Below are 12,220 nucleotides of genomic sequence, written 5' to 3' on the forward strand. Positions count from 1 at the left end.
ACTGTGAATGTTTTTTTGTTTTTTTTTCTTGAACTGTCAATGCTGTTTAATCAATGTTCTGTTTGTTTCTAATGGATGTTGTCTCCATCGATGCACACAGATGTAAAGTTGTTTACACTGTCTTGTGTACATTATAGACTAGACACAAGATTATGGTATTTGTTCAGAGCTTCAGGCGCCAGCAATGATTTGGTCTGTTAGAAGCAACCGTAAAGATATCAGTGACCAAAAATTTCTGTAAAATCACCAGGTCGTTTGAGCTGCTCCGTTTGCATGGAGTGCCTTCTCAGCAGCATCTTTCTGGTCTTGAGATCCTTGGGAAAACCTGCAGGAGCCGAGGGAATGCAGGGCTTTGTCCCTGCCACTATGCCACAAACTGCTTTGTTGATGCCACTTGAATTGCCGGTTCCAGTAATGTTTGGGATTGGGGCATGCTGGTTCAATGGAGGAAGGAAGCCAGCTCGAGGATGGGAGATGGGATCCAGAAGAAGCGCCCCAGAACCACGACGCTCAAAGCTGATTGGGTTTCTCATGTGCAGGTGCGCCAATGATGTGTTCTCAAGAGACTCTCTTGACCCTACCAAAGTAGGAGAACGAGACTTGACAAGCTTCCTCTTCTCCACTTGTCCTTTATGGTCTTCTGAAGAGTTGGCAAGGGTCACCGAAAGTTGGGAATCTGAGCTGTAGTGATCCATTCCTAGTTTCTTTCTCTGGATTATATTTCGGAGACTAGACACTGCCAGGTTTGGCAGGAACTTGTCGAACTTGTCCCTTTCTGCTGGTAAAGCATCAGCACTGCTTTTGCAGTGAAGATTGGGATGGGAAAGAGAGTGCAAGGAAGATAAGCTCTCAAAGGACATGTTTCGACACGGTACCCCTTCTGGTCTTAACCCTTTACCATAGTTATAGTTTATCTGGTGGCTTAGAGCTTGACTCAAACAGTTGGCTTCTTTCAGATCAACACTGCAATGTCTCGAGAGTGGCGTTTTACCGAAAGCCATGCTGTTCATTCTGAAAGTCATCTCTTCTTCAGGTGTAATGTCAGAAGGTTCCTCAGTAGGAGAGGTACTTTTTGCGAGCTGTTGGACCAGGAAACAATGGGGGATCTTCAACCATGGCTCGGAGTGTAGTCTTTGAAGATGATGGAGCTTGTTCAAGCGACTATGTACCAGAGATGCCTGGTGGGAAGGAGATGTTGGCTGAGAATTCGTTATGCTTTGGAGGTCCTGGAAGGAAAACATATGCTCTGTAAGGCTGGAGGAAATGGTCTCCTGTGGTGATGTACTGAGAAGAATATCAGATGGAGAAGCACATGGACCAGTCGAGGAATGCAGCTTGTCCCATTGTTCCACCGTTGCAAGTGGAGGAATGGATAGATGCTGCTTCGCCGTTTGCCTTCCACATGCTAGTTTATCAGGGGTGATGATGATAACTTCTTTTCCTTTGGCCTTGCAGGCATTCATCAACATTTTAAGTGTTTCTTCATCGCTGGCGTTGATAGCGTATATCAAAGCAGAATTACCAGCGTGGTCTTCCAGACACGGATCTGCACCGCTACCCAAAAGCAAAGACACCACTTCGGAACCAGCTTGCTCCAAACAGGCGTGCATTAGAGCCGTCTTCCCGCTCTTGTCCTGGATGTTAGGGTCAGCGCCACTCTCGAGCAGATATCCAACCATTTTAGCCTTTGAAACGCTTTGGTGGTCCATATGTCGGCTTTGGCAGGCGACCATCAGGGGTGTTTCCCCACGTTCATTACTCTCGTTTATGTAAGCACCACCTTCCAGAAGCAGGCGTGTGAGACGGAGTCGGCTTAGGTAGACGGCCTTTAGCAAGGAGTTGCCGTCAACATTGCCTGCTTGTGCACCGTCCATCCTCAACTCTTTCACTGTGACTCACTCTTGATATGGGTCACGAATGATGCCATCGCAAAGCCTGTGAACAAGGAAACAAGATTAGGTATCTACATGGCCTTCTTGCCATTATCATCTGTGATTCAGGTGTGAAAAGCAGTTCATTTTTGATAGCCCAGGTTACATCTAATTGCACTAGTGTTGGGGAAGCTACTTTGTACCGAGCCCCTCAGAGGACAGGGAAGGAATTTATTTTCTTAGTTTTGCGTTCCCTTACAAAAAAGTTTGCATTCCCTTGCAATAGCTTTATCTACCCCTTTCGGAAATGAACCATGGTTTACTATAGTAACCATAGTTTATGGAAAATATTCCTGGCACTGTTAATTATGATCAAAATGCCATATAACCATTATACCATTTATGGAAAGCTTAGGATGTCTTAGGAAGACCCTCTTTTGATCAAACCCCTGTTTTTTCTAGGCAATACTAGTAAAGTGGGACTCTCATATTGTTGTAGTACATACAACTAAAATGGATACAACAGTCATGGTTACTGCAAATTTACCATGGTGAAACCATGGTTAATTTTTTGTAAGGGCATGTTTGTTTTTTTTGGTGGAAACCATGGTTGTTTCATGACGCAACATCGCTACTCATTGGAAAATGTAGCTTGTTTCTGGAAAAGCTACGCTATTGTGAAAATAGCTGAGCTAACATCACACTACTGAACAATGCAGTTACAGTAAGTTAGTAGCGTCCCTACTTTGTTAGATACATCTCAACACTTAATTACACATTGCATACAGAGAATGGAAGGCTCAAAATTAGCGTTGAATTATCATGTGTTTTTTGCATTGTGATTTGCTTGATTAGTTGCTCACAGATCCCGCAAATAGCATAATAAATCAAATATGCCGGCATCAAATGCACTTTACCACTATCCTTGTTTTCTCATTCCTGCTCGGCAACGAGCTCTTTCTGTAGAATTACAGCGCTCTTTCTCCAGTACACTTCTGTTTTTTGAAAAGCTTAATTCAATAAAGCGAGGCAGAGACCTTGGCTTTATTGTTTGCTGTTACCGCCAGACAACATTCTTTGTGGTGCCTGTCCTTTTCATCATGAGCAGAGAGCTCGGCCTGCATCTCTCTAAAGGCCATTGTGCTGACTGTCCTTGGTGTTCGTTTTTTCAGAGCGCTGGTAGAACATGACGCTTTTGATAGGAGTTTATAAAGCATTTTTAAATACGTTAAAGTCAACTGGGGAGACAGTTACTGGTGCTTATGTAAAGAGGGTGGAGACACTTTATTCTACAATGCAGGGATGTATTTGAATTACTGTAAGTTGTGCCAAACCACTTGTTATTTGTTTGTTTTTTCAAACTTTTCTCATTAGGGGCCAAGCCCCGAAGGGGCATAGCCCCAATAGTTTGTTACGTTTCTTCTTTTTTATAACAAATATAAAAACAAAACAAATATATTTGGCACACTGATAGGGGTGGGTATGAATAGCCCCCTGACAAATGTTAAGGGGATATAGGACTCTCTCTATAGCGCCACCACCTGTTAAAAAAATCTACTTTTGTGCATATCTTTTTGAACTGTTTGTTCTTGAAACAAAATTATTTTTGTGTGTAATTTCTCTCCACATAATGATTGTAACGGACACTTCACATTAAAACTCTGCCCACTAAATTGACCATCTCGGATAGAGACGTTTGAAAATGGCTCTGATTATCTTCAGACCAGGCCACACAGAAATGACTGGACAGAATTAAAATTTTCGCCTCGTTGAAAAGTTACAGCAATGCGAAGTTAATGTTGATGTGAAGCAGGAAGGGAGGTTGTATCTCGGCAACGTTTTGGTCTATCGAAACTAAACTTGGTATGCTTGATTTTATAAGAATTTAAACATAACTTAGCTTTGCGAATTTAAGACAACCTCTTTGAAAACTTCTATTCAGACTTCGGTGCAGCTATTTACGTTTCCAGAAGTGTAACTGCTAATGAGCCTTGTTTTTATATACATATTTTTAATTTGCATATATTAAAGTAAACATAAAATCAAAGTTGACCCTGTTTACTTCATTAATATTCGTTCCTGGTCTTGTGCACAATTTGTTGGTGCATGTTATTTCAAAGCAAAATGAAAAATTATTTTCACTTTAAGCCATGAATCTCTTCAATTAATCTAGTCCCATCCTACTTTTTTTGTTTGTTTGTTTGTTTTGTTGATTTTCTTCCCAATTTGGAATGCCCAATTCCCAATGCGCTGAGGACGAATCTCAGTTGCCTCCGTGTCTGAGACCGTCAATCTGCGTATCTTATCACGTGGTTTGTTGAATGCGTTACCGTGGAGGCTTCACGCTATTCTCTGCGGCATCCACGCTCAACTCATCATGTGCCCCACCAAGATCGAGAACCACATTATAGCGACCACGAGGAGGTTACCCTATGTGACTCTACCCTCCCTAGCAACCGGACCAATTTGGTTGCTTAGGAGACCTGGCTGGTGTCACTCAGCACACCCTGGACTCGAACTCGCGACTTCAGGGGTGGAGGTCAGCGTCAATACTCGCTGAGCTACCCAGGTCCCGTCCCATCCTACTTTTAAAAAAAAAATACGCTTTCAAAAATATCACTTTGAAATATGTCAGATTACGAAAAGTAAAATGGGTTGTGACTTGGTTTCATGTTGACTTTGAAATGTGTTATTCAAAATGCAAAATGAAGCCACAGCTCTTCATCTGTCAATGGAACAATGTTATTGAAAGAGAATAACTACTTACTGTCCATATCCACACCTGAACACAACAATTGCCAAAAGCTGTAAAAGAGGGGATTTGTAAAATCTGGAGAGAGAAAAAAAAAAACACTCTGCAATTGCCTTTACTTTTGGTGGGAGGGTTATAAAATTGCAGCACTGGTAAGTATATTATCTTATTTATCATCCTCAAAAGGGTTACATTAAAGATCTTTAAGCATGCACATAGGCAAAATTTCAAAAGATTGATTGTTAAATGAAAAGTCACTCTGAAACATGAATATGCTTCTTGCAGTTAACAACATGCACTCCCTCTGTGTTAAAAGGGTTTAAATGACAAGTTGTCATGAGCAGCTTGCATGCTGTTACCATGGAGGAAATGACAATTGCATAAGAGTGCATGTGAGTTCTACCCTGTCAGCGATGTTCTGCCTAGGTGCTCAACTCTACTGGGAACAGGTAGAAAAGCTCCACCTGGTGCATGCAAAAAATGCGCCCAATACTGAAGTAGCCCCTGGAAATTAAGTCCAGCTGTTCTGCATGCCAGTGTTAGTTAAGAGTGCAAACAAAGGGACTTTATGCCATTATGAATATGGCTGTGATTTCTCCAGGCATTTGCAATGTACATGGAAGCATGATGTATGAAAAAGCATATTCAATATGCACTTCAGGTTTTGAAGAGGTCGCAAAGTGTTTCTATTTTTAATCAAGGTACTGCGGTACAACGTTTGCAATGCCCATAACTGAAATGGAGAAGGTAAGAAACACATTTACTGCAGATTTAAAGGGATCGGTCACCCACAATGTGAATTCTGGCATCATTTGCTCACCCTCATGTTGTTCCAAACCTGTATGACTTACTGATGTAAGACAAAATGAGAGCCTTTCATTGCATACAATAAATTTGAATGGTGACTGAGATTAACATTTTATGTTACACGGAAGAAAAAAGCTAGAAATGTTTGGAAAAACATGAGGGTGAATAAATGATGACATAATTGTAATCTTTCTGTGAACTATTTCTTTAACAAGGCATTAAGCAAATCTAATTCAATGGCATCTCAACTGCCACACATTGTGAATAGATAAATAAATGTTGTACCTACATTTGCATTTAATTCCATAAGCACTTGATTTTATAATTTGATGTCAAAATCTACAGAGTTGCAGTGTTATTGCAAATAATAAATAAACTTTGTTTACTTTCTATATATAAGTATATAGTGTGTGTATATATAACTATATAAAATGATGCTCTTACCGTATAATCGAACAGATCTGGACAGAGGCTGAAGTCGATGTTTTGTGGGTGTCACCAGCTGCCTGTTTGTAGTGTAAATGCGCTTGAATGTGCATGCATGACGGTGATGAGATCCAAGCGACAATGAGAGGTGCATTATTCACACACTCACAGGAGAAACATGCTGGGTGGGAGACAAAGAAAGCGAGATTTAAATAACCTTGATTCTCAAGAACTTCAGCTACACATTTGGACCCCTTCAGCATTGAGAGAATTAATTTATAAGCATGCAATTTGAAAGGTCACTGAAGTAATACTTTCAATATCTTATTTACTAGAGGGTCCAGTCACAAGACTATAAATACAGCGCATTACCAGCTGTAAAGGGGTGAATCTCACAAAACCTATCAAGAACATGTTCAGGTCATATTTCACCCCAAAATCAAAGGAAAGAAATGATGAATTTCTTGAGAAAAGCATGTTTATAGGATCAATGTGACATTTATTTTCATGACAATTAGAACACAATTTGATGACAATATGCAAAGTTTACTTTTAATGAAAATGATGTAAAAAAATGCAATCTCAGTGGTCCACAAATAGGCTTTATTATGCTAAATCGATTTATTTTCTTTTGATTTTGCAGTGTATAAACAAGAAAACATCCTGTACACTAATGTTGCTTGCAAAAATAAAAATACAAATAAAATGTTACAAATGTAATGATACAGGAACATTTTGGTGGTGTTGCCAGAAACAAGGCTCTGGGTGTGCTAAGGGAAACGTGAACTTTATTTTTTAGCCCCGTGTTACATTAAAATGACTTAAATAAACAAATGATAGAAATGACAGTTTTATCAATGAAGTATGTAAGTGTGTTAATGTATCCAAGTATTAATATCAATAGTGAGTCATAAAATTTGATTTACTTATTTTGTAACAGTTCAGAATTATTTTCCAAAATAGTGAAATTACACCAGGTTTTACATTCACTGCCTCAAAAACCTAATTTTGGATAAGAAATAAATATGTAATGCATTAGGTTGAACAGAACAATGCACAGCAGTCAGAAAATTCTAAATGTTCTCTGAACATTCTTTGCATTTGGGAGTACAGGGACGTTTGTTTCAAGTGTGACAGCAACTGCAAAAAACTAAATAATACTAATGTCAACTTGAAATATGAAAAGAATAACATCATGTCTGACTTGATGCAAACTGACAAACAGACTGTAAAAATGTGTAATATATAATCTCAGAGGAACTGTGTAAATAATAACATACTGTATATGAATGAAATAATTTTTACATCAAGCAGGGTCACAGAATTAACTAATTATAGCAAGCCTACATCACAAGTAAAAGCACGTTACGGTATTCTCCAAATATTCCAATTGGGGAAGCAAAGACCAGCAATTAACTTATTTTGCTCATATAAAGGCACATAATTATGAATATTAATGCAGCATAAACATAGTCATAATCATTTGTTAAATTCCGTATTGATGCATCGAAGTTTCAGCATCATGTCCATACATTTTTACACCCCTACATACTATTAATAATCGTCAAAAGGTATTTCATTTGAGTGTGCAAGCTGACGTTTTGGGTGGTATTTGCACTCCCTGGCACACCCGTGGCTACGCCACTGCTTGGAAGGTTGCATGACTGAAACATAACTGTATCAATACATTTGCATATACAATATTTTTTGCAAGCAACGGCAGTGTGCAAGACGTTTTTCTTTTTCTCTCGTTTTCTTCTATTTTTTTTTTTTTTCCTTCATATCAGTAAGAAGGTTCTTTTTATTTTGGGGTAAAATATGACCTGAACATGTTTTTTTCCGTTACACTGTACAGTATGTATAATATAGCCTACTGTATATATGAGTTTAAAGTACTTGTATAGTATACAGTGTGTAAGGATGAAAATAATTTGTTTTTGGTAGTTTGATGCTACTTTATTCTAGATTTGCCTAAACTGTTACAATCAGTCTGTAATTTATGAATTGCATGAAATATTTATTGGTAGGAACATTAAATGCATAAGTCTCTATATGCCAAACAGGGAGAAACTCTTATGTGCCACACTGTGTAAGGACAGTCCTGTCCTTTTTTCATCATTTATCCATCTGTGGTCGGCCTGAAATAGTCTCTCCCTTTCTCATGTGAAAGGAAATGTCGTCAGGTGGATTGGAAGGTGAGATGGCGTAGTTTCAGTCCACTTGAGCAATGCCATCTCCATGACAACCAGTGAAATAAAGAAATGGTGCGTATGTGTCTTGCGTCTTGCACACAGGTCTGACTACAGTCACTGTTAATTTGCACTTTACGGCTTGCCTCTGACTGAGTGGATTTGATCACATGGTTAACTTGATCTTGCCACCAAGAAATAATCTCCCAATAGTCTCAAAAATGGATATAAAGATAATTTTGGATGTTTAGTGGGATTGACTTGGGTTGGACTGTTACCAGGTGTCCTGGTGTCCACAGAGTTCGCTTTGTCACATTGGAAAATAATGTAGAAATGTAAATAAACTGACAGCACATATTTAAACATCTAAAATACATGCAGAATAAATGACAATATCTGAGGACTGTTAAATCTTTTTAAGCCTAAAAATGCTTAAACCAAAAGTACAACTTCGATAGACGTTTGCCATTCCTGCTGATTGCTAATTAACTTTGCACGTTAGCCTATATGGTGATTTAATAGTAATTAGTCATTTATACGTCTAAAAGTTACAAGACCATCTCCCTATAAAGGACCCTCCATATAATTATACTCCATATGCTATTTATAGGGGTAATTAAAGTATTCTCAGTTGATATCATTGAAAAGCACCTGTTCAAGGTGAGTAATTATGTAAAATACACATGTTTTCCCAGTTAAAAGTATCTAAACATCCTTAAAGATATTTGCAATTTTGCAACAAAATTGTGTAAGATCAGATTTGTTTTCAGGTAATATTTTCCATAGATTTAGACAAATGTACAGTATGTCTATATATTGTTTTTCTTACACCATTGGCATCATTTTACCCACAAAATATCAAGTTTTCATATCAGTCTTCTGTATTTCAGTGCTCTATGCCTTTATAGACATATGGCTGTTAACCATGAACCTGCATCATCACAGTGGACATTCTAATTGTTTAGTGATTGCCATGGCAACAATTCAAGAATTCTTTCTTTTCCAGTATACTGAGTGGCATTAATGAATGCTTTATCTGCACTCAGACACTGTCTGCTCACAAATTGATTTTCATTGCAAATGACGTACAAAGACTCGCATGTGAAATACACATTCTGACCATTTTTAAAATAAAATTTAAAAAAAGACAGATTGTTGCTTTGACATGCCACAAGAGGGCACGCCATGAGCAATTTTTTAACACTTCTATTTTGGGTTGAGGGCATGATAAAACAGCATTTATTTGTTTTTGATTTATTCATTTTATTTTATTTTATTTGAACTTTATGGAATTGCATTTTTCGTAATAGAATGGAAAAACTTGTTACCCAGTTGTGGAGAGCATATGTGCTTTTGTTGCATTAAAAGGCTGCATTCCCCGCTCCGTTGATTAATCACAAATGTATCCTCTCATTTCATTAAAAACTGATTTGTGGGATCATGTGACCATACTCAAAAGGAATATTCCAGGTTAGTTTTGATTACCATGAAAAGTTATTTTGACTCGTCCCTCTTTAAAATAATAATAAAATAAAATAAAAGCAGTTACAGTGAGGCACTAACAATGGAAGTGAATGGGGCCAGTTTTTGGGGGGTTTAAAGGCAGAAATGTGAAGCTTATAATTTTATAAAAGCACTTACATTAATTCATCTGTTAAAACTTGCGTATTATTTGAGCTGTAAAGTTGTTTAAATCCCCGTTTTAGGGTGTACGGCGTTATGTCATCACGGCAACGAATTTGTAAAATTGTCTATAACTTAACACAGAAAATGGGCACGTGGATACAAAAACGGAGGTGAGTGGATACAGTGACACCCGGGACAGAGAGGTGCAGCTGTGAGTGGGGTGGTCAGTGGGTTGGCCAGGTTTCTGTCCGGGGGCTCCCCTGGCCCCCCCTCTAGCTCTCCCCCTGATGTCAAGTAATGGTTAATTAAGACAACTTAATTTATGACAACATTAGTGTTTACAGTGGAATTCATTGAAATTCAACCTTTAAACAAAAACTAATTAAGTGACTAATTATGCCTATTTATTCCCTGATATGTAGAATATATTGGATTTCAACTGATTAGACATTTTCTAAACTTGTAAAAAAAAAAAAAAATCCCATCAAAACAGATTTTAATTTTGCCTTATGGCACCACAAAATGTCCTGCACATTGTTTTTAGATGACTTCAAAAAAAATTTGACCTTGTGGTAAATTGGAGCATTTTGGGTTTGGTTAATTTATTCTAATAAAATGTTGTGTGTATGACAACATGTTTATTGGTAATGCATGCACCCGAAAAATATTCTAGCCTATTTAATAAGATTTACACATTTTAATTTCATACCAAAATTCCATAGAACTGAATTGTGTATTTTTTTTTTTTTAACAAAATTAAAATAAATAAATCTTAAAATATTTAGGGAGCTTTATTTTATTTTGTAAAAGATTCCTCAGTTCAGTTTGATGGAATTTTGTTATAAAAATTGAAATGAGTAATCCTTAAAATATGTATATTTGTTTTTAGTGTTGATTGCATGTACATTCGTTTAAATTAAATTGAAATTCAGAAATTGAATTGGAATTTTACAGTCATTCAATTTAATTCTGAATGGTGCACAACTCTGGATTTTTGGGCTGATTCTGGATTGAATGCTGGAGCTCCCCACTAAAGTTTCTCTCACATTTAATGCATTAAAAAAATCTTCAATAATCTATCAGACAGAAGCTGATGGCAGGCTTACACAAAATACTAAAAATCAGCATGTTAGTGAAGACCTGCGGCTGGACTGTTGTGAACCATCTGCGTCTCAACACACAGTCAGGTTTGCTGCAGTACAAATTCTGCCTCTGGCCTGTTTAAAGCTCGTTTTAGCCCATTATCTGTGTTTTGCTGATCATGTGGCTTTTTGTGGTCTTACAGTCTAACAGCCTTTAGATTCATAGGCTCTCTGAGATTTTCAGAATGGATTTATTGTTTGTGACAGATGAAAATGCAACATGTGATTGCAGTCACGCATGTTCATATACTTTAGGAATAATTCACTCAAAGATGAAAATTCTCTCATCATTTACTCACCCTCATGCCATCCCAGATGTGTATGACTTTCTTCTGCAGAAGCTCTGTTGGTCCTTACAGTGCAAGTGAATTGTGACCAGAACTCTGAATTTGAAAGGTAATCCATACGACTCCAGTGGTTTAATCAAAGTCTTCTGACGCGATCCAGTCAGTTTTGGGTGAGAACAAACCAATATAACTCCTCCACTGCAGTAGGCATGATCATTATTTCAAGCTCGATTACACTTCCTAGTGCTTGACACATGCGCAGAGTCTTGTCAAGATTTATAAAGGGATTTACATTTTGATTTGATCACTTATGAAGACATTGATTAAACCACTGGAGTCATATGGATTACTTTTATGATGCCTTTACGTGATATTTGGACCTTCAGAGCAGGAGCGGTTCTAGCACCCCACACACATACACACACACCCGACAGAAGCCTGGCCACCCCATGTGCCCCCCAACTCACAGACAACAACCCCCCCAGGTTGGACAACACTCCACTCGCCCCAACCCCGGTCGGACAGAATTTCGGTGCCACCCCAGACTAATCACGGAACCCTGCCCGGCCCCCTCGTGAAAAAATCCTGGCACCGCCTCTGCTTCAGAGTTCTGGCCACCATTCACCATCAAATGATAACGTCGACAAATTTACACAACTAATAAAACTAGAAATCACCATAATGTATACAACCAGTCGAAAACATAGTTAAGAACAGCTGCATTCAATGAAATATTTCTATATAAAAAAGTCGCAAATGGAACTCAAATTACGCGCAGGGACAAGAATGAACAGGCGAATCGTTTTTGAGCTGGATAATGGAAATAAACCGTTCTAACAAACCGATTCACTATAATGAATCAATCCTATTCATAGTGATATTCGTAGTGAAACCATAGTAATAAAAATAATAATAATAATAATAAAAAATAAAATAAAAATATGGTAATAATTGTTTTTTTTTTTTTTTTGGTATTTGTAGTAAAACCAGTAACCACAACATTACAATGGTTAATCTATAGTAAAACCATGGTTACTATATAGATACAGCACCGTGTATTCAAATCATGGTTACTTTTCATAGTTACTACAATATATAATAAAACCATGGTTACTGCCAA

At 37.8% G+C, this 12,220-nt stretch overlaps 1 protein-coding gene across 1 annotated transcript; it reads right to left on the minus strand.

The window, feature by feature from the left end:
- Positions 1 to 9: 9 nt before the first annotated feature.
- LOC127432307 (ankyrin repeat domain-containing protein 34B-like) lies at positions 10 to 4,692 on the minus strand. Its single transcript, XM_051683205.1, has 2 exons — positions 4,639 to 4,692; positions 10 to 1,935 (listed from the first exon to the last, which is right to left on the minus strand). Exon 2 carries the CDS (start codon positions 1,872 to 1,874, stop codon positions 219 to 221), a length of 1,656 nt encoding a protein of 551 aa, XP_051539165.1. The 5' UTR covers positions 1,875 to 1,935; positions 4,639 to 4,692; the 3' UTR covers positions 10 to 218.
- Between the last annotated feature and the right edge of the window lie 7,528 nt (positions 4,693 to 12,220).

The sequence above is a fragment of the Myxocyprinus asiaticus genome, chromosome 42 (assembly GCF_019703515.2).
Source record: "Myxocyprinus asiaticus isolate MX2 ecotype Aquarium Trade chromosome 42, UBuf_Myxa_2, whole genome shotgun sequence".
Lineage (NCBI taxonomy): Eukaryota > Metazoa > Chordata > Actinopteri > Cypriniformes > Catostomidae > Myxocyprinus > Myxocyprinus asiaticus.